At 39.6% G+C, this 23,403-nt stretch overlaps 1 protein-coding gene across 3 annotated transcripts in view; it reads right to left on the bottom strand.

Moving 5' to 3' along the window:
- KLHL14 (kelch like family member 14) overlaps window positions 1-23,403 on the bottom strand; it is a 59,671-nt gene that overhangs the window by 30,785 nt on the left and 5,483 nt on the right. For all 3 annotated transcript variants that reach the window (XM_053396274.1, XM_053396273.1, XM_053396275.1), the window contains exon 3: window positions 8,032-8,153. In XM_053396274.1, coding sequence (XP_053252249.1) covers window positions 8,032-8,153 — 122 coding nt within the window. The remainder of the gene's footprint in view (window positions 1-8,031; window positions 8,154-23,403) is intronic.

The raw sequence follows: 23,403 nt of genomic DNA, 5'->3' as shown, positions 1-23,403 counted from the left end.
ATGATATGAAAATACTGGATGTTAATGTTTTTCTTTTTCTTTTCTTTTTTTTCTTTTTTCGCTTTAGTGTTGTATTTTTTTTGAAGTAGTGTAATCTTTTTTATTATTACTGTCTGTTTTTCTTTTTTCTGTAATTGTTAAACTTCAATAAATATATTTAAAAAAAAAGAAACTTCAAAAGAAGCTGCCTCTTCACGGGGGGATTATGTCAACTGGTTCTGGGTTGGTGCTTAACAGGCATTTTTCACAGGTTATTTTTCAGTTAGCATGGACTTGTATTGGACCCCATCATTTTTTACTGAATTGTGTGTTTCTGCACAATGAAGCATAGAACCATAGAATTGCAGAGGTGGAAGTGACCCTGAGGGTCATCTAGTCCAACCCCCTGCAATGCAAGAATCTCAACACGCGGTCTCCCATCCAATTTGAAACCATACTATTTGGAAATGTGCTAACAGGTTTATTATTATTATTATTGCTGGCCATGATATGCTATTGTGTCTTTTTTGATATTATTTTGTTCCTTTCATTTGTTAATGGTTTGTTATTGTTATGAACTGCTTTGAGCTAAACTTTGTTGCTGGAAAAGTGTCATACAAATATTAAATGAAACCAATGGCCCTGGTAACAAGCAGCTGTCTAAGTTCCTATTTGTTTTGCCATTGTCTATGCATTTTTATTATGATGTGAGCTGTTTTTGATACTTTCTGAGGCAGACATGGTGGATAAGCTTTTAAACACAACAGTTACACAAAGACAGACTGATGTAAATACTGCATTTCTAAGTACAACAATTGCATGTTCTAGGGGAGTCATTAGTTCTTCAGATATCCAAAGCCTTCATTAAAGCTGTCTAGCACACAGTGTTGAGGCTGCTGCTTTAGTAATGTGCCAGTGCTTGCTCAAGCTTTACAATGCAGGGCTGAGACCAACCTTAACACAGCACTGAATCAGAAGCCCTGGTGCTTGCAACTGCTGAGTGAATAAAGTGAGATGCAGAGAATTTATTGGGGCCACTGAGAATTGTTCATCAAATTAAATTTGGGTGTCAAAATGTGTATAGTTTGTGCACAACTATGATAAATGAAAACTGTCAATCTTCAAACAGTATAATGGGGACATATCAAGAGATTATTCACCCCAATTTCCTCCTTTGTCCTTATTATTCTATGACTAATCAAAGCAATTTGCTGTGCCTTTTTAACACTAATTTTGAGCAAATGCCTAAAGGATTCATTGGCTCTGTCTCATGTTCAGGAACAGAAATGGCAAAGTATTCAGGAGCTGAAAAACGCACCCTTATGACAGAAAAGCGGCAAGGAGCGGCAAACCAGCAACCCCAATTTAAATACTCTCTTTAAAGAGGTAGCATTACAGTGGTACCTCGGGTTAAGTACAGTACTTAATTTGTTCCAGAGGTCCGTTCTTAACCTGAAACCGTTCTTAACCTGAAGCACCACTTTAGCTAATGGGGCCTCCTGCTGCTGCTGTGCCGCCGGAGCACGATTTCTGTTCTCATCCTGAAGCAAAGTTCTTAACCCGAGGTACTATTTCTGGGTTAGCGGAGTCTGTGACCTGAAGCATATGTAACCTGAAGCGTATGTAACCCGAGGTACCACTGTATAATGCATTTATGCATTTATTTTTTAAAAAAATAAATTGTCTCATCTAGATGACTGAAAGGAAATGAGGGAGGGGTGTTGGGATTATATAATCCATGTGATCCTTGCCTATTTTATAATGTGTAATTTTAAATGTATAATTTTACATGCTGTTTCCATACATGCTATAATGCAAACTATCCCTCTGGGGGGTAGGCAAGAAATGTACAGGCTAATCCTCATGCATGCAGGGGGTTACATTCCGAGGCACCACGCATTTCTGTGAAATTGTGTATATTGGGACCACCACTGAACTCTATAAACCTCTGGAAACTCTTGAAAAACCTTTTAAAAAAATCAGCAGCAGTCCTTGGATTGCACTTGCAAAAGCTTGTGGGATTGTTAGATGCTGTTTTCATGCCATGTTCGCTCTTTTGGGGGGTGCATTTTTGCCCCTTTAAGAGCCACTTCCAGATTGATGGCGATGCACATGTCTCAAATACGTGTAAATGGGGAATTGCCTGTAAAACATTAATCAAGATGTTTCTCTTCCTTAATTTATAACTAGTATCTTGTAAACTTTGGCTCAATCTTGCGTTTGGCACCGCCTAGCAATCAGTCCAGCCCAGCTTCATGCAGCCTCACAGTTTAGGGGAGTTAGAACAATAAAACAATGAGATAAAACAATAAATTAAAACAACAAACTGAAGCACTAAAAGGCGTTAAGAAGTAAAATGGAAGAGAGGATAAAAACAAGTGCTAAGGGTTGGTTATAGAGCAGAAACTTGCCTTAGAGTTGGCCTTAGACCTCAAAACCCTGCTTCAAGCATTCGGTGGCCATCTTCCTCCCATTAAATTAACAAAAGATTAACTGACTTGAAAAACAACACCTTCTAAACCCTATTCAGGTGTCTCCATGAAATCTCAACATGCACTTCAAAAGAATCTACGCTGCTTGGGATAAAACTAGCAAGAGTCCATTTTCCCCCACTGCACAGAATTAGATTGCTCCCCAACCCTGCATTAGGGAAGCATGACATTGCACCAGCAAGGATGTGGCAATATCCTTCTGCCTGTAGGATGATGGCAGTATGAGGAAAACCCTGGGTGACTGGGACCTTGATGAATGAGAATGTTGGCTTAGTTCATTCCTTGGCAATGTGGCTAGAGTCTTGGTGTAAAATTCAATCTCTTTTGTAGCCACTAATTACCATATTATACAGGTGATATTATTAAAGAAACACCAGTAATAAAACTAACAACCAGTAATGACATCTTTTTTTCAATAGTATGCAAGAAATTGCATACTAGCAAGAAATCTAATTCCAATTGGATTCATTTTTTTTAAGCCCACTAAGATTTTTTTTTAAAAAAACTCAGCGATATCAGGATAGAACAGCATGTGTTTTAGCCCTGGTTCATCCTCATCTTCTTAACCAGTACAACAAGACAAAAGCATTAAAGTAAAATTAATCATGTCAAAAGATTTTAGCAAAAACAAGTGAGACCATGCAGAAAGCATCGCTTTGTCTAGGGTGAAGTCTCGCTCTGATTAAAAACATATAATGCAAGTAAAAGTAATACATCATTGCCTTAGTGTTAAGGAAATTTTTTGGAAGAACTCCACAACCAGAAATATAAGAAATCTATATATTCTTTATCTCTTGCAGGTTTATTTCTAACAAGTGAACCAATACTGTTCATTAAAATTCAGCCTAATATTTTTTAAAAAGGACTGAACAAAAACATTGTTGTAAATATTACATAATCCGACTACAATATAAACAGCAGTATCTGCCTTTCATTTGACTGATGTGTAAAAACTCCAGTGTTAAGCAGATTCCAAACTCAATTTAAAGTATAATGAGAGTATTTATAGTGATAAAGTCACAGTCAACAATGCAAAGCTTTTGCTGCTACTCTGAACCACCCAATTTTGCTATATGTCGCAGATAATACTCGTTTATTTTAAATGCATGTTTTGTGCAGGCCCTGTGTTTGAGAACAATGGGTGAGTCAGCAAAGAAGCTTTTTTCTGCATTTAGCATTTTCACTTAACTTGCAGAACACAAATGAGATAAAAACACTTGTTCAAAATAAGATATATTTGCTTGCACCCTTCAGTCTCCTTTTCCTTTGTTTCCAGATATCCTATGAAAAATACAATCATTTAAAAGTACCATGCATGTGCATGTGATTGTACAGAAAAATCTTAATTCCTTCGAATCTTTCCCCCCTTCCAATATGTCTTTTAAAACTGGAAGCAGCCCCATGCTTCTTCCTCTGGTTCCATGACTAAGATTGGGAGGGACCGTATCTCAGTAGGTTTGATTGCAGAAGGTCCTAAGTTCAGTCACTGGCCTCTACAGGTAGGTGTAAGATTGCTGTCTGAAACCCTGGAGAACCACTGTGCATCACAGAAGACAGTACAGAGCTAAATTGACTAATCACCCGGCTTCATATGTTTCTATATGTGCTCCGTACTTCTAAGACAGTGCTTCTCAAGCTAGCTGATATGGTGGAACTGCATACCCCACCCCCCAATGTGCTATGTCAAGGTACCATGTTTAGTTCCTGAAGTATCCTACCCAACCTGGGCTGTGGTGGAGCTGCAGGGGACTGCATCCTATGGCTCATGGACCAGCACCAGTCTGTGGACCACCACACTGAGTACTGCTGTTCTAAGAAAAGTGCAATTATTTCTATTAATAGAAATACTTGAGGGATGTTGTGTAGCCAACAGTAAGTATAGACGATAACAATAACCTTGATCAACATATTGAAAAATCAAACCAGGCAAAACAAGAACTTTTCCTTGCTGAGCTACCATGCACAACATCCACACTAAGCCTGCAGCTGTCTTCATAGTTCTGGCTAGGCCATTTCTTATGGAGACCATCATTTATGATTTGTTTAACTATTCTACTAAAAAAATCAACTGATGCAGCCAGATATTGCTTTTCCTCTTAGAAATGGGAAAAAAGATATAGGAAGGATGCACCTCCCCACTCATCCAAAATCTTACATCTGATTCTTAATTTGATCGTGTCTCCAAGATCCATAGTTCCAACATAACATTTTCCTTAGTCCTATGAGAACATCAAAGCATTCATCAAATTATGCTTATGGCTTCTCTCTCACTACTGTCCAGTTCTACAGATGCCAAGATGAAGCAGCATAAAGAAGATATGGAAATCTAGGAAACTCTCACAGGCACCAATACCCATAGCACTGAAGAAAAGCTGGTAATGTTCACACAGGCCAAACACCTACATGCTCCAAGGACAAAAGGGCTTCCAGTAGCCCCAGCCTCTTTCTTTCCCTTCCTAGGAGCCTTTGGGCTCACTTGAGGCTGGATAAATTCTGTGGAAATATAAATAAAAATCAGGAGTGGTGGGGCAGGCATGGTGGGCACCACTGGGGGTGTTTAGGAGACTACAGTGCCCACAAGTGCCGCAGAAGGGATCCCAGATGCAAAGGGATCCCTCTGGAAGCAATTTGCTGGGTGGGCCAAAGGCGCTACAGTTGCTTCCTGGCAAGTGGGCTACTGTTGCTTACCAGGACGGAAGGAGTGAGTCAGTGGTGGTGAGGTTGGCATGGTACCTGGCTTCAATGGTGCATTTGCACTATGCAGACCACTGTGCCCCTTTGCCCTCTCTGTCCCAGTAAGCAACCGTGACTCGCCTGCCAGGAAGCTACGTAGTGTAGTGGCTCTGCTCCACCCAGTAAGCTGCTTCTTGATGCCCCAGAATTTATGTGTTCACTTGCTTGCCACAATGACACCGATAATGATCTGATAGAGACACTATAGATAACTTCCAGGAGCCCTGGATCCTGGAGACCTCAAAACATCCCTACAGACAGAATGATTTCAGAGGTGCTCCACAAACTGTAGCCTCTGTAGTGGCATGTTCTGTATCCATTAGCACCGTTTCCTAGGATACAGTTACAAAAGTAACTTTATAATGGGTTCTAAAACAATGGCCTCAGAAAGCATGTTAGCAACCTATTCATGTGGTGAAAATCACATCACCTGAGTGTGTTCTTCCCTTTGGTGTCATGAGAAAACATCGCCTTTTAGACTAAGTACATTAATTAAAAGTGAATTAGTTTAAATATTTTATTATATGTTTTTCTTCAGCTGCTTTTTATATTTTTCTTCTACCTAATGTTATTGAGCTGTGTTATTACAGTGTGATTTAAGAAGTCCTTTAGCACATATCTGGGGGTGAGGAGAAAGGGTTTTAAAAACTGATTATCAAAGTTTTCTCTGGCCGTGTCTAAGTGGAGTTGTCTCATCTTCATGTTTAGTCTTTCTTATTTGCCATTCAGAGCCCTGCAACCAACACCAGAGGCTACTAGTGTCAGAGGTGACCAAAGCAGTAAGTTTTGCTAAAGATATTAGATCAATATTCTGGTTTGGCACTTTATTTTCCTTTTGATTGTGCATACCCAGTGCTAGCCACCAACACACCTGCCAAGTCAGTTATAATTCTTCATATAGCATATATAGAGGGGAAACAACAGTTGAGTGGTTTTGGGAGACTCCAGTCTGGAAGCACCAAATACTTTTCCTACATTGTATGAGACCAGTGAATTAAAAGTGACAGTCAAGTCTTTAAAAGCAGTAAGTATGCATTTGATAAATATTTCATTTGGTGCTGCATTGCGAGTGAGATTCCTGATGTACATATTCCACAGTGAGTTCTCTTTCATTTGCTCCTGCCTGAGAACAACTCTATTGTACAATCAATCTCAGAAGCGCAATCTCAGAAGCAAACTGATTCTTTTTTCAGACTAATATTTTACTGTATATAATTAGTTTTTCTTTTTTTAAAAGAAATATCTTCCAATGTAAACATACTATGTATACTCTGATATACTTTCTTTTTACAGATGAAATTCAATTGGTGGTACATCTTGTGTAAGTGAAACACAGCAATTCCTGTAAACCTGAAAGCTATGACACCTTATTTGGTTGTTGTTTAAATCTCTTTTTTTAAACAGCTAGGGAGGGAAGGAAGGAAAGTATAAACACATACAAATGAGGATAATAGTGGTATAGAACAATTATTTTGCTAAATGCACATTTTCACTCTATGAGAACCTGCATCTGCCAAAAATGTCCTCTTCAGTACTATGAAAAATCTTTGAATCTGGTCATCCCAAATGGAGGCAAAAAAATGTAAGCCAGTAGTAATACATGTATACACACATACACAACTGTGTCCAGTGTTGCAGTTTGAAACTACACTTGAGTCCTGAGAAAAGTGATATAGTTTTCTAAGATACTAAGGAACATGAGATGGGTCACTAAGGTGTCATGGGCACAATTAGTACCTTTGAGCACTGGCAGTAGTTGGAGCTATTGTACCGGTGCTGTTCCCTGCGTGGTACATCTCCCCCCCCCCCGGCATGCGCCAAGCTTGTATTTGCTCCACTGCAGGTAAAGTGGCCTCTTAGGATCAGGCTGCCTGGGAAACAGCATTTCTGTTAGAAAATCTAAGTTTCACAAGTTGTCCGGCCTTTAAAGTATGGCTTTGATTTATGGATCAGAATTGCTCGTTTATAATTTTATCTGAACAGCTTTAGGCAATTCTGACAGTTAAAAATGTAGTTTTATTGACCAGTGCGGCTAGTCTGCCCACAAGGGGACCAGTAAATACACAGCCTACTGCACCAGGAAAAAACACTATTATTTGATTCCATGACCACGTTAGATTGGAAATCGTAACCACTATAACAATAAGTTCCAAAGCTTAAGACAAAATGCTTGCTGTAAAACATAGTTGCCATTGAGAAAGAAGGGGACAGATCTGGATAGAAAACCTGCCAGTACAGTTTACCGAAGCTGACCCGTACCACTGATACCTGGCTGTGTCAGTGAGAGCTGTGGAAGACCGCAACGGGAGGGAGGGGGCAATTCTCTAGGCCATGAGTGGTGTAAAAGGGTATGCAGTACAATGCAATATGCCATGAGCTCTAAAGTATGATATAAATAGGACACAATCCAATTAGAAAGCTAGGAATTTCCAAGTCGCATCAGTTTCCGTGTGAGTGATCTAGGCATGTTTTGAACTCTCCTACTTAAATTAGTGGCACTTGGTCTTAACTGGCTGGATTGTGTCCACAGGATATAATATACACTGTAATAGAAGGCAAAGGTACCTAGAGGAGGAGACAGGTTTATTTAAGAAAGCTTTGCCAGTTTTCACTATAAGCGTACTAAAATGATTTTAAGACAGATTTAATTTAGGCTTGTTCTGTTGTGCAGGTACTATCTCCTACATTCTCAATTTACTCTTCCATTGTGAAACCTGTGTAATATATAAACAAATCTCTGTAGGGAAGCAAATCAATAAAGTGTCTAATTTAATTAACCATGTTTTAAAATTCATCAAGGTAATTCAACGTAAAGTAAACTGCTTACTTGTCAGTATTTTCCATGTCTTCTTTTCATCATCATAATACTGAACCAAATTGCTGGGTAGCCTGTCAGGTCCAGGGGGCAGTCCACCAACCAACAAAAGCATTTTCTTGTTGGAGCGAATTCTTCACCCAAAAGAGAGAGAAGATGAATAACCACATTATTGGAGAATATTTTTAGTAGCAACAAAATCATAACCATCATAGGAATGTTCACTGCTTGTAGTTTTCTATTTCACTTTTTTTTTTGTTTCCTTGCCCTATCATGTCTCAACAACTTTTTGAATCCAGCAGAAAAAATAATAAGAAAAGCTGCATAGCCCTCTACTTGTGGAATAATAAGTTTCCTTTATGCAATTTGTTAAAGGTTTATTCTAGAATGACCTTTTTCTCATATTATCCCTTTAAATCATCACTCTTTACAGCTGAATACACATGAAATGCTCTGGAGTTGTACTAAGGTTAAACATTAAAGTTGCATGTCAAAAATCGTATTAGTCAAAATCATTATTATAAAGCCATTCTGCACCCAAAGAACCTTGAAAAAATTAAGGCTATGCAGAGAGATTCTGAACCAATTCTTTAATCACACACTGAAACTTAGATTCCAACACTTCTGGCACAATTAGTAGCACTGTGCTAACAGGTACAGGCTGAACTCTACTTACTTACAAAACCCTTTTTTTTGTTTTGTTTAATTTAGCCCTACATTGCCTCCTCCCCCTCCACAGCCCCTCCTTTCTCTGCTCTCCCTCTGAGCACCACTGGCTATAGCAACACCAATTGGTAAAATGAGACTGTGATGTTGTTGTGAGCCTCCCCAGAGTGGAGCCCTGCCAATGCTTGCCACTGATCCAGCGGCATGAACCTGCTCAAGTGTGCAAAGTCACTCTAATTCCCTCCCTCTGTTTTTCTACCTTCTCCCCCAGGGGGCAGCCACTGAAAAGAGTGACTACCCACCCATCAAGAGCTGGCAATTCGCTGCTATTAACCGTGACCGTGATTCCCAATCTGCCTGGCAGTTCTTAAGAACAGGACTGCAACGTCTCATATGCAGTAAAAGCTGTAATATGCACCCTGGCCTCCATCGCTATACCTGATGAATGCACGTTTCTTTGTAACACTAATGGCTTTAACACAATTTCAAGAGAAAAGGGGAGAGGAGACCTAGACCCCTAGATGAGTACTGATGCTTTAATAGTCACTTTACATATAATTGAACATCTATCAGTTACAGAAGCCTGGAAAAGTGATAAAATTCTAAATAGGGAACCATGGTAAGGCAATTCATTCTACTGTGATGTGAAATTTTAACTATATGCACATGCTATGGACGTATGTTATGTGCCTGATGCAACGTCTCACTGCAGGGTTGCTGACCTACTTGGTTACCCTGCAATCTTTATTGCATTAATCAATGGTTCTGGAAAGCAAAACAGGACTTGTTTCCATTAACCGGTTTGAATTATTACTGAACCATTTTAGGTACATTAAAAAAGAGGGCAACACTTCTGATGCTGAGATACCCTGTTAATAAAAAAGTACTTCAGTAAAGGGAGCTTTATCACTAATGTCCACACACTGCATTCTTACAACAACAACAACTACTACTACTAAAGCCTGCATATGTTTGACCAACTAATTATATTAGCATGGTGCTCTAATGGAAATATCTGTGGAAAATGAACTCAAGTGAGTTTCGAATTCTGTCTGTATAGCCTTATTATCTTAATTATGATATTGAAGGTGCAATCCTATTCAAGTCTGCTCAGAGATAAGAACCACTTAGTTCAATGGGACTTCAGATGTGTGTGTACAGCAGATGTAGGGAACCTATGGCGCTCCAAATCTTGCTGAAATTGGCCATGCTTGCTGGGGCTGATGAGAATTGTAGTTCAACAACTTCTGAAAGGCCAAAGGTACTACACACTTGGTGTATAGGACTGGACCACAAAGATTACAATTACAGCAAACTAAGGCTGCAATCCTAAATGCACTTACTTGCACCCTCCTTCATATGATTATACACCTCTTTATTATAACACCACAATTCAGTGCTATTCTAATGTGCACATTACAGAACATATACAGCTCACCTCCTGTGCTTGGGTTTTATCTCTAACCTAGCAAATCAGAATCAGATGGTCACACAATGTGGAAGTCACAGGCCAGATGTTATGCCAAAGCTAAGTCCACAGGACCTCCAGTTCTTGTTCAGGCTGCCTGTGCTACTTGTGACTAGCGGTGGGCAAACTCCTCTTGGTCAGAATTGGGCTGTTAAAAAACACCCCAAGTTGCTCCCAAACTCAGAAAATAGCTTAGTTCTCTCAAACCCAGTTCTGAGTTTGTTTCGGACTTGGCTGCACCCTGATGATGTTGCTGGAGCATGACAGGATGTGATCCATTTACACAGGGCTGTCTTTAGCAGATGCGGCGCCGGGGTGCAAATTTCTGCCCAGCACCCCAGCACCCCCAAATTACCATAGATAGTGTTGGGGTGGCTGTAGCTGCACACTGCCAGCCATTGGGGGGCAGCTCTCCCCCATGCCGCTGTGGGTGAGCGAGTCCCACAGGGGCTTGGGAAGGAAGCTGTGCACCTGCCAGCCATATGGTTGGTGGGGCACAGCTTCCATCCTAAGCTTCTGCAGGGATCGCTCTCCTCCTGAGGAGGCATGGGAGTGAAGCTGCGCTCTCCTCCTGTGGAGGCTTGGGAGGGGCGCAACTTCACTCCCAAGCCTCTGTGAGGATCGCTCTCCTACCAAGGAGGCTTGGGAGGGAAGATGCCCACCAGCCTTATGGTTGGCGGGGCGCAGCTGGTGGGTGTGCAGGGATAGGGGAGGCCGCTGGCAAAGCCGCACAGCTCCTCCACTTGCTGGGGCACCCCGAGAGGCCGGCACCCTGGTGCAACACACCACTAAGCCCTACGGGAAAGACGGCTCTGCATTTACACACCAGCTTCATCCCTCACATTTGCCTTTTATGTTGCTCTAGTGACAGCAGCGATGGCAGGGGAAAGGTGGGAGCTCTTTCTTCCCTTCTCTAATACCTTGCATGTTACTTAAGGCTCAGTGCCAGACACACAGGAATGTGGTTTTCCAGCACTACTGACATGGGAAATGGTATTTTGCAGCACTTCTTGTCTCTAGTACACAGGCATAGCTGCATGCCAGGCATCAGTGAGGAGAGCAGGGAAGAAAGGGCTCACTTCCCATGCTCTTGGTGCCTCACCAAAGCAACAACAAAGGAAAGGGAATGGGAGGAGACTTGGAGGTGTGGGTGAGTGGGAAGAAAGAGTGGGAGAAAAGCTTAACTTACTTTCTGGCTCAGAATTTTACCCAAGTTACAGAACTTTTAGGGTTGTAATGCTTGCTTCACATTGAACAGTATCACGTATCTGTTCTAAACTGTGCTCAGAATGATCACTACTTGTTTTTGTCCCCCTCCCTCATTTTCAAAATTTTATTAATATAACATGACAGTATGTAGCAAAAACCATTATACATCAAACAATCACTATTTGTGACATTTGTGCCGCAGGTGGGCCTCTGGATAGTACATTATTCAAGCAAGGGAAACATTTCATTTACAAAAGGAGTAGCATTGAATATGAAGGAGCTTGCTGCTTAAGTGCATGTGCACATGAATCTAGAAATAGGGCTTGGTGTTAGTTTATTTGCCAATTTATATTTAGCCATCATGCCAAGACTGCCTCTTATAGTAAAAGATAGTTATTACCTGCTTTAAAAGAAATCAGACACAGAATAGCTAGCAGGCAGTAACAAAGTTAGTAAATTTAAATTCCAGATCCCTTTGACCCATGAGATCAGAATCAGTTCCACAGTCACTGTCAGCATGGACTACCTTCCGATTCATGCCTGATAGATGAAAATTTCAATAACGCTTCATTCTACCCAATCTCTCCAAAGGGGGAGTAGAATAAACCATGTTTTAATTTGAGTTAAGGATGGCTGAACACATAACAAGAGACTGAGCAACGTTAAGCCATAAGTCACCTAAGCATGGTCATCCTTAATGAGAGAGTAAATTGTTTATTCCAACCGCCTTGTGTAGCATGTTCTATTTCTATCACAATCAACTTCACTTGTACTTTAAAATTCTGAAAACCATTGCAAGTTTGGCCAATAAAGAAGCTTATTTCAATTTTTTATTAGTTTTTGCATTTCACATTCATCTAAAAAACCATCTTCAAGCCTCATAGCACTATGAAGAAACAAAAAATAGTAAAAGTTGTCTTGTCTGAGGTGCAGGATGACTGGCGACACTCTGATATGAATTACCAAATAGCGGTAACAGGTAATGTATACTTGGGCCCAAATTGTACAATGTGAACATGTAGAAACCAGAGCTGTGTATGTGTAGCCCTCTCAAAACAAACAAACAAAAAAAAACAAAAAAACAAACAAACCAAACTGCAAGTTGTGCCAGTCACCTGTTCAGTGGAGAAAAGAGAAGGTGGGTTGTTGAGACAGACCTCAGTTTCCACTGCCAAAAAACTGATTTGGTGTGATTTTCAGCTTATTTGAGGATTCTACACATGCACAGATACTGCTGGACTGAGGAATTGCACATCCAGCATATAATCCCTTTAAAGATGCATGCAGAAGCCTACTTCTGTACATGTTTCGCACCCCCCAAAAAAACCCAATATCCTGAGATTCTAAAAATGAAAAATGAGTAACAGAAATCAGTAAAAATGCAGCATTATTAAAAGCAATCCACAGTTAAATCCTATCAACTATTTATGGAAGGCTTTCTGCAGTTTGTGGGGTATCATAACAGAGAAGGAAATTGCTGATACCTCCCCTACAACAAAAAAGAAATAGAAGACAGTTGGACACCAAAAGTGCTGAATTCAGCGGGTCTACTCTGAATGCGACTTAGTTGGATACCATCCTCAAGAAATTATAACTTGAGGATGGTATCCAACTAAGTCACATTCAGAGTAGACCCGCTGAATTCAGTAGACTTATGCTGATTACATAGTAAAACAGCCCAAGCTGCAAAAGAAAAACAAACAAACTTTTTTTCTGAATGCTGTATGGAAAAGCACATGAATCCAACCTTTGAAAGGGAAACTTTGGAAGGAACTTGGAAGGGCATATTTTAAAGGTCTAACAGCCTATATTTCCATGCTATACTTTGCTGCATATTTTGTGATTTTAAACATCTGCTGGGATTTTCTCACTACTTGTCCCCAAAGTGGATCTTGGCATCCAAGAATTCTTTTATACCTAGTTTTTTCCCCTTGTACCAATAGCTTCTTCCTAACAAACTATGGTCACTAGCCAACATGGATCCATGTAAGGTGAAACAAACTACATTCCAGTTTGGACATAATTACAAGACAAGGCTTCATGGCTTGCTGCTCCCACTCACACCAGGGTAGGGGTGAAGTCAAAGCAATCAGATAGTATGAACTACCATGCTGCTTGACCCTGATAAGCTATTAACCATGGATTAGTATTATGTGCAAACTAGCCATATATACTTCAGCAGTTCTAAACAGCATAGGAGTGATATAGCGTCCATGCTGAAACCTCTGATGATTTCAAAATTCAGGCCCACTTCACATCTTATTAATAAGTCAGGCTAAGCCAAAACATTGTTTAGCAAGACTGTGTGAATATGTGGACTCCTAGAAATGTCTAAACCATGCTTATAATTAAGCTCTCTTGAGACTAACCACAAGCTGCAACCAATAACAAACCTTGGTTGGAGCTCGTGTTTAGTCTGGACAGTGCTTAACCTAGGTTTGCCATACGTCAGGAAAATTCCCAACATGTCCTGGTTTTTTAGTGTAAAAATGGCATCGGGGGAAAATTTTGCCGAAACAGCAAAATGTCAAGGAAAACCCGGATGTATGTCAACGTGATGGAAAGAAAAAGCAGCAGAAACAGCTCCAAGAACTCAACCATTTGGGTTTGTTCAAAACAAAAGAAAAGCTCAACAACATTGCAGCAAGTATCAGGAATTTTACTTTTTGAAATATGGCAACTCTGGCTTAACCACGAGCCTGGATTCAGATGACATGCTAAGCCAAACCTTCTCATAACTCCACAAAGAAGCAAAATAAGTGGCTTCAGATCCTCTCCATTAGCCCACACTTTTACACTAAACCAATGTTTGGGTTAGTGAAATATGAATCAAGCTATTATATTTTAGGTCTATCTACACCTAAGACTTTTCAGGTGTACCCCTAAAGTTATAAAATATGAATGTCACAAACATGTTTACAAATATGAACATAATATAGGTACAAGTGTCTGGGATCCATCATTATCTACAGCTCCCTATTCATAAGCAAAACTGGGTTTGCCTCTGTGTAATATGTGAAATGCTTCAGAGACATGGGGGCTCTTGAATTAAATATTTCCAAATTCTGGAGATGGAAAAAATTCATCAGCATAACATAAATATTTGTTCCACTCAATTTTAATACCTGCTCAACTGTTTTTTGTGTGGGAGGTTGGCTTCTATGTTCACGTGTTATGTGAAGAACTTGTAAAGAAGGGATTGGATTAATGAAACAAAACAGAGAGAAGGGGCAATCTGCAAGAGAAAGAAGACAGCCGATGTGCAGGTCACAAAGTACAGAGCTGGAGTACTGCTTAGAAAAGAAGTCCTATTATTTTGGTTTTTCTGCAAGTTTTTTTTCAGTTGGAGGTTTATGTGAGGATTCTAACAGCAGACAAATTAAAGGCAGTATTAAATGCTGAAGTGGAAATCTTACAAAAATGGAAAAGGAAACAAATAGGAATAATGTGTATCTTGTTCCCAATTCTTCTTGATTTTTCTTTTATATATGTAACTACAGTGTCCTTTCCTCACTTGTTTCTTTTTCAAAAGTTAATACTTGTGTCTTAAAATTATTTCTTCTTTCACTTTGTGCAGCTACTTCCTTGACAGCCACACTACATTTTTCATTCACCTTTCATTCTTTTATGAACATGAAATAGCCAGGCCAACACAACTGATTTCACCTATTGGTTTGATTATGCTATCCTTGTTCAGCCACTTAACTGGATCCCAAGTGCTTTTGCAACATTTTAAAGTATTTTCCTTTCATGTTGCTGTATCCCTGCTTCAGATTACTGATACAAACAATACACCAACATTTGTGTTTGTTTTAAAGCAAAAGCAGCCTCAGGAGGCTGCAATTCTGAACACAGAAACAATAAAACTTTGCTTAGCCCTTTGTCCATTGACAGTGCACACCATGGTCCTACCCCACCCACAGCCACCATCAAATCATCCAAAGAAATGATTTCCTTAGCAAGGTTCTCTTAGAAATATGATGTGGAAACTTGCTCTTGCAGACCTGGAGGTTGCACCCTTATGATTGCCATTACCTTTTTTAAAAAATGTTTTTGGGGAAAAGAACCATCAACCATGTCTTTTCTTCACTGTCTTTCTGAGTCACCAGCTTTTGCCTCAGGCCAAAGCTGTACAGAAAATTTGTACCGTGTAATCTTGATTTATCATTAAATATTTTGTTTAGACATACATTACTAGATGCTTCTTTCTTTCTTTCTTTCTTTCTTTCTTTCTTTCTTTCTTTCCCTCCTGTGGGACTACACAAGTAGGTAGGTGAGTTTAATTTCTTGAACCCTTTCAAATGAATCTCTCACACAAATACTGGAGCCAGTTTCATTTTCTTGGCCTCCACAGGCTCAGTGTATCACACTTCATTCAGGATTTACCCCAGGCAGCATGGTGACCTACTCAGAAAGCCTTGGCAATTCTCTATTTGGAAATTCTAGCTCTAGGCACAGAAGAGTGTACAAAACTCCAGCCCTGGTTGGACATTCAAACTCATGTCATTACAATTACATGAAGCTAGAGTGAGGCTGTGGCTGCTCTATCACAGGCACACACACTGAGGGGCATAACTGTAGAGGAGAGGCAGCTTTCCAAAGAGTTATCCATCCGTTGTTCATCAGTGTTAGAAACTGAGATATGAAAGCTAGGAGCTAAATGGCACCTTAAACCTAGGTGATGGGCACAAGAACGGAATGTCTAGGCATGCTTTTTTAATAACAAGAATTCAAAGCTAAAAATGAATGAACTGCAGCTAAAATATTATGTTCATTTTTCACATGGTTTAGTCCTTCCTCTGCCCACCCCCCTAATACTCCTAAGGGGGTCTCTTCTCCAGTCTCCAGAAAGCAGCTGGAAGTGGGGAGGCAGAAAAATGTCCTCCTTTCCTTCCATCCTGCAGTTTTATTCTGAAATCTTAGGCACAGTTCCCTGTCGCAAAAAGTGCCAAGAACAATGGGAGTTTCGAACTCTGCTTGTCATGATGTGGAACCCTGTGCAATCAGGGAACCATATCATGGAGAAAGCCTAGACACACAGAGCTGGCTCCTCACAACAGATGTGCCCTCCCAGGGAATGGACAGCAGCAGTGTGAGGGGCTGACAGAGATGTGATGGCAGAGATGGGCCCACTCCCCAACTCTATATACTGCTAGCTAGACTTGGAAGAGTGTGCCCAACTTCACAGACATATAACAGGCTGCATTTATTCATTGTATTGCAATACACTATTTTTATTTGTTATAGCTATTTAGCTAGGATTGGTTCCTAAAGTGCCCTATGATTAAAATCCACCGTAAGGATTTTTACTATGGATTTTTGCTACCATATTATTACTGATATGTTGGTGTGGTAGGGGCAGTCTCCTCTGGTTCCTGGCAGTTAGTGATAAACTCTGAGTTCCAGGAGGGAGTAAAATCAGAGGTTGGGTGATGCTGGTAACAAATGCCAACCCACAGAAGTTTTCTGGCCCCTCAATGTGTTATTTAGTATTCATTTTATTTCTATATTTATTTATTTATCCTGCCTTTCTTCCAACATGGAATTCCAGGTGGCATAAATGGGGGTTTCCAGACAGCCTCCCATCCAGGAACTGACCAGACCCAGACCTGGAACTGCTTTAGCTTTAGCAAGGTGACTAAACTACATGCCCTGAGGCTATGCTCTTGTACGTACATATGAGTCGGAGAGGTAGGATGTATTATACTAACACTATTTACAGTGGTGAACAATTCAAAAATTTCTTGGCAAGTTGCCTGCTGTACATTTACCTTTTAGGCAGTTTAATAGGGTTTTGGGGTTGTTGTTTTTTTTAAAAAAAACCTCTCGTGAACTGGATATACAAGTTTTCACTTTCCCTATTAGTCAGATTCTTGCTGATTGTACTGTCTCACCATTACTTCAGGTTTGTACAGAAAATTCACATCACAGTGTCCTGGAGAAAACACTGTCTTTGATCATAGTGTCTGAGATCTGACATCATGGAGAGCTGTGCTTTAAAGAACATGAATGCTTCTCTCCTCCCTATCTGTGAAGGGAGCAAGCTGGTACGTGATCAGAAATTATGCAGTCCTGATTTATCTCCTTAATTTGCTCTATTGAAACACTGCATATATTGCACCCCAAATCCCATCTTAAGTTTATCAAAGTCTCATAGGAATTCTAAAAGTAATGTTTGTTCCTTTGTTATGGCTGGTTATCCATTTCCCTCTGAGGCTTCTATAAAAAAAAAAGTCTGCTGTCTCAGCCATTACTTTCTCCAGCCTCCCCCTCCAGCCTCCCCCTGATCAGTCAGCTTCTGTTAATCTTGGCAGGGTTTATTTGAGCTAAATCAGTTATCTCCCTTCCAATGACACAGCAAGAGATATATGCTACTAGAAATATTTGGAGCCATCTTCCTGAAAATGTTCCAGGGTAACAAATAACTTAGCTGCAAATCCAATGCCAAGAAATACTTTTTTGTTCTTTAAAATGACTCCTAGTTTTAAAAAACAGTGACAGAGATTATTATTATTTATTGAACAGCTGACAGCATTTCTATGGGGCGTTTCTGCTAGGTTTTTGCATATTTGATTACTTTTGATATTTGATTACTCTGCATGGATTGTGCCAACCATAAACTGTTGTGCTATTTTGAAGTTAGGGATTTATTATGCCACTGTGACTGCCGTTTCTCCTGATGACCTCCAATGACTATTGCCAAAGAGCACTGGTTGTTTGGGGGAAAGCTTCAGGGTTGGGGCTGTTATTTTGAATCTGAAGTTTATCTATTCTAGGCGATGTGGATATATGGGGCCAGAGGACAATATTTAATTTATTAAGTCCAAAACAGTTGGATGGCACCTTGTACACCTCCTTCCAGCAGCTCTTGCAGGCAAGCTGGTGCCAAACATATAGGTCTGCTTTCTTTTAGACCACATCAGTGAGGCTGAGGGAGGGGTTGTTGTCTGGGCAGCCCAGGACCTCTATACATACTGCCCAGGCTTCCACCCAGGAGAGGTGCTGCTAACACAGCAGTTTGACTTCATCACTGGAGGCACATTCCATTGTCTCTTGAGACAGACAGATGCCAACATATAGTGATCATCTGACCAGCTTGCGCCAACTTTTTATGAGCAAATTTCCAAATATCGTTGATGTCTTCCAGCAAATTTTCACAGAACTCAGGCCCTATTTGATAACTTATACAATTAATAAACAACACAATCAGCACACCTTGGCTGGTTTGATGGTCAGTGCAAAGCGGCTAAGAAAGTTCTGGCTAAGGCAGTTAGGGATTCACATCAGAGGAATCCATGGAAAATTTGATCAAACTTAGATTGGAATACAAGAGTCTGATCAAGAACAAGAAAGCTGAATATATGAAACCCAGTGTCAGGAATTGGGACTAGCAGTAATGGAACAGAGGAAAGACAAAATCTGGGAACTGGGTTGTAGCTCTGAGCTCCTCAGGAAAAAAAACAAGATACATATATGATTCATAGATAAAATTTATCTCCATGTTTTTTGGTCTACTTGGTAGAGAGACATCTCTAAACACTGCACAGCTCACACAAAGAGTACAAAACAGGAGCAGCAGATAATCCAGGTGGGTTCAGTGGATGATCACAGTGAGGTATTTCATATATACAAGAACTGTGTCAAAATGCTTGTGATAGCTTGCCGGTCTCATCTCCCACTTTCAGTCCCACAATAATCACCTTACTACTTGACTTATTATGACATATTTATAGTACTTGACCTCAGAAGGCAGATGTTGTCTCACATGGTTCTTTCTCTACACAGAAAAGCAGCTTCAAATTAATACGTTTGGCAGAAGGCCATTCATTTGATACAGAGTGTTATAGTTCAATAACAAGGGATACTGGCAGCAAACTAAACAGCAAACTAAGGTAAGCTGAAGGATCTGAATGTGCTTAGTGGGTTCTTTTTGGCTTGTTTGTTTTACTCCCCCTTTTCACTTGAACAGCAGGCCTCCATTCAGCTCCATTTCAAAGTTTTGCCTTGTGAGATGGAAGGCAACAAGCATAAGTATGCTGCATAGGGATGAGCAGGGTGGCAAAATGGGGAAGTGGGAGCATTCAAGTGGGTCCTTAGAGGTTAAGGGAACCTCTAAATATATATAGGAATTGTGGAATCATAGAAATGTAGAGTTGGAAGGGACCACAAGGGTCATTTAGTCCAATCCCCTGAAATGCAAGAATATTTTGCCCAACATGGGGCTCGAACCAATGACCCTAAAATTAAGAAAGTCATACTCTACTTGAATGCTCTACCAACTGAACTATGAGAAACTTGCCTTTTCTTTTTAAAGCAGGCTCAACGGTCTCCAAACCCAATGGGGCTGAGGTCTGTACCAGGGGAATATTTAGGTACTTAAAGGTTTGGAGGGCATGGACCCCTTGACACAAAGTTAAATAAGAGCACCATATGCTAATGTGTATAGATGCAAATTCAGAATTTAAATGTCAGAGAAGGCAAGTCAACCTATTTCCCATCCAAATCACCCTGTGTAAATTCTTCAATTAATTTGCACCCTACCCAGAGCACCTAAAATCAGTCCTCCTTCAATTATTTTACTCCCAATTAATTTCCCAATATATCTTTATCCAAATCAGTTAAATTCCCTTTCAAATTACCCTCAAATTATCTCTCTAAACACATTTATTCTTCCAAATGAATATCCTACCCAAATCGACCCTTTACAATTCCATTTCCCCCAAAATCATTACCCACACAGAAATGCTTGGGGCACTTAGAAAAAGATTTGGAGCTCAAGCTCCATGAACCCAACTCTAGTGGAGCCCCTGGTCTGGACATACATGTTGCCCGCTTACTGCCAGTGTATGTTGCCAGCATGAGAGCAGCATTCAGGCACAAACCCTCCACCAGTAGGCTTGCATGGTATATGTTATCAGCTATTGCCTCCAAGACCAATTTCCTTCCAACAGGAATCTTTAAACTGAGAAGAGGACCCTTTCTGCATAGTGTTGTGGGGGAAATACAACTGGCTTGCAAGAACATGCAGCTTCAAACCCAGTTCCCTCTCCCCTCTCACTTGCACCCCAACCAAACAGGAGAACGGGTCTCCAAAGCCCCTCATCTCAAGCAAGTGCCAGGCGCTCCCCTTCCTTAGTTAATATTTGATTATGGTGCCTATAAAGAGCAGTGAGCATACACAGACTGCAACTAGGATTTCAACCATACTTATATCTCATAACTACACACAGATAAATAAAGTCTGCCCCTTGGAAAACAGAGTGGCAAAACTTGATTGAACTTTAGAATGATAAAAATGATAAAAAGTGCTTTATTGGCCATTGACAATTATATGCCTTCATGCAACGGACTTTGCAGTAAGTCTAACTTGACAAGTATCAATATCTAGCTTTTTAAAAAAATATAAAAAAGCACTCTAGTGAAGTCCATTGTGTGATGGACACTTTTAGACAACTAAGTTCTACTCAGTGGTGCAAGAGGCAAAGAATTACAGAGTTCTGGATAAACATGTAAACCATTGTCTTGAAGTATCCAACCTGATTTCCATAGCACAGTCACTGTAACTATCAATATGTGAGACATTAAAAAAGAGCTCATGCACCCAGGCAAATGGTAGTGAGCTGCAAGAACAGGTGGGAGGAAGAGGTATCATGGTCCTTTCTTGCTAAGACTTCCTAGTGAACCAAGATTAGTAGAAAAACCTAAAGAGCCCTTTCAAACATCCAACTTCTCCCATTTGCTGAAAGGCAAAAGTGATACCATTTGCCTGGAGAGAGCTGTTTCATTTTTCTCAGTTTATGGGGAAAGTATGGGAACAAAGTAAACTCTCCATCTTTTATTCCAATTCTTTCAACTCACAGCTCTAAAATGTAATTGAAAATGCAAAGGAAATTATCATCTTTAAAACCAGTCACCAAGAAAACCATAAGCTGTAATGCAAGGAAGAGTCTCTGCCACCAGGACACTGATGACTGGTTGCTAGTCAAATAAGGGGGAAAGCTGAAGTTGATGCTTTATTATTACCTCAAGCAAGCCATATAAACATTACAATCTCCATGTTAGCATTTGCCTCTTCATTCAGCAACTAATGCAGAAGCCCAATTCAGAAGTAACAAAATCATGGTTTGTCAATACATGCATGATCCTCATAACTGTACTTTATCCCTTACTCCTTTGTGTGTAACTAGATTTAGCTTTGATTCACAGTTTGTAACAAATTGTGGTTTCCTATTTCATCTGAACATGAGAGTTTTGTTTGTAGAAATCATAATAAGGTAACAAATCAGGATACTGAAACAAAGCATAGTGTGCTATCTTGGTTTGTTAACAAATTGTGGTTTGAATGAACCACAGTTTCTCATATTCAGACAAAACAGGAAACTGCTGCTTGTTACAAACTGCAAATGGAAACTTTAAATCTCCTCCCCTTGTGTGTAAAGCAGAGAGGGGAGGGGGCAAATCATGCATGTTATATGCAGCACTTTACAGGGTATAAAGCTGTAGTTCTTTATACAATTCTTAGGATTAAGTTCCACTAAACTCTGAAATTTTATGATTTCTTTCTTATGGAAAAATACATTTTCCATATTTTTTAGAACAAACATTTACATTTTATGGGTGAAAAGTATATCTTACTTTACTACTGATTCTCTAGAACTAGCATATTGGTATGATCTATATAATGCATTTGAAATGTAATAAATGTTGGCTATGGTCTTGCATCCATTGAAGGATTTCATTTTGAGACAGACCATCATCAAAGGTATTATAGTTTCAAATATGTGCACTTGTTTTGCAGCAGTGATAACAGTATTATCTTATTTTAGGGCTGCAATACAAAAGATACATAAAATTACTACTTCCAGAGAGCAACCTGAGAATCATAATTCAGGCTTTTGGCTATTTACCCTTTCTCTTTAGTGGGAGTTTAAAGTTTGCAAATAGGGCAAATCCCAAAGCATCTGCATGCAATAGTTTTAAGTAGTGCATTAGGAACAAAAGTGTAATTTTAAGCAAATCAGGAAGACAGTTATCAAATTATGCTAAAGGCCTGATACAGCCCCCATTAAAGTAAATGGGAGTCTGCAGCAGGATGTTAATCAGTCTTTAAGAGCAGGTGTGTTAATTCTATGTTTCTTCATTATAGAGTACTAAGCAGATGTCTATGCCACTTAACTATTTACCTCTCAGAAAGAAACTAGTCTCTTTTAAAAAGAACCATATTCATAAGTATCCCTTATCAACATCTCATAAAACATTTCATGTAGTTCTAATTTACCTATGTCATTATTGCTCCCTAGAAACCAATAATCATGTCTGGAAATCATTCTCTATATTCATTTCTATCTATCAGACTACTTTATTCAATAAGTTTTAAATATGCTTTCCCCCAAATAATTCCAAATAATGTTCCCATGCCTTTTAAAGAATCTATTTCATTTAATGTTAAGCTTTCAAGGATAATCATTTGTTTAGTTTAAAATTTTATATTTAATTTCTTCAGTTTTAATTAAGTCACATGAAACAGTTAAAAAACCTTAATCGGGTGCATATAAAATTTGCTTTGCTTATGAACATCTTTTATTTATCTTTTTGTGTATATGCTAGACAGTATCGTGGAATAATTATGGAATATTAAAGAAAGTCAAACTATCAAGATACAAGAGTAGATCATTAATGGATATCAATGATAATATCCAGAGTAAAGTTTTAATATGACTACAGAGGTTAATTTGTTTTAATACTCTCAATATGTCCATACAATGTTATATGTGCAACAAACAAGTTAAATCAGTATTCACATTTGAGTACAAAAGTGAGAAATACTGGGTTGTAGCCAATGTTAGCCCTATTCAGTGTTGACCCATTGAAATTAATGGGCTTGACTAACTTAGGCCCATTAATTTTAATGGGTCTGCTCTGAATATAGCATAGATGGATTCAACCCATAGTTCCATAACACTGCAAGCCCATACATATCTACTCAGTAGGAAGCCCCATTTAGTTCAGTGGGGTTTACTCCCAGGTAAGCAGGTATAGGA

This window comes from Podarcis raffonei, chromosome 7 (genome assembly GCF_027172205.1).
Source record: "Podarcis raffonei isolate rPodRaf1 chromosome 7, rPodRaf1.pri, whole genome shotgun sequence".
Lineage (NCBI taxonomy): Eukaryota > Metazoa > Chordata > Lepidosauria > Squamata > Lacertidae > Podarcis > Podarcis raffonei.
This window is presented reverse-complemented; position numbering and strand designations above follow the sequence as displayed.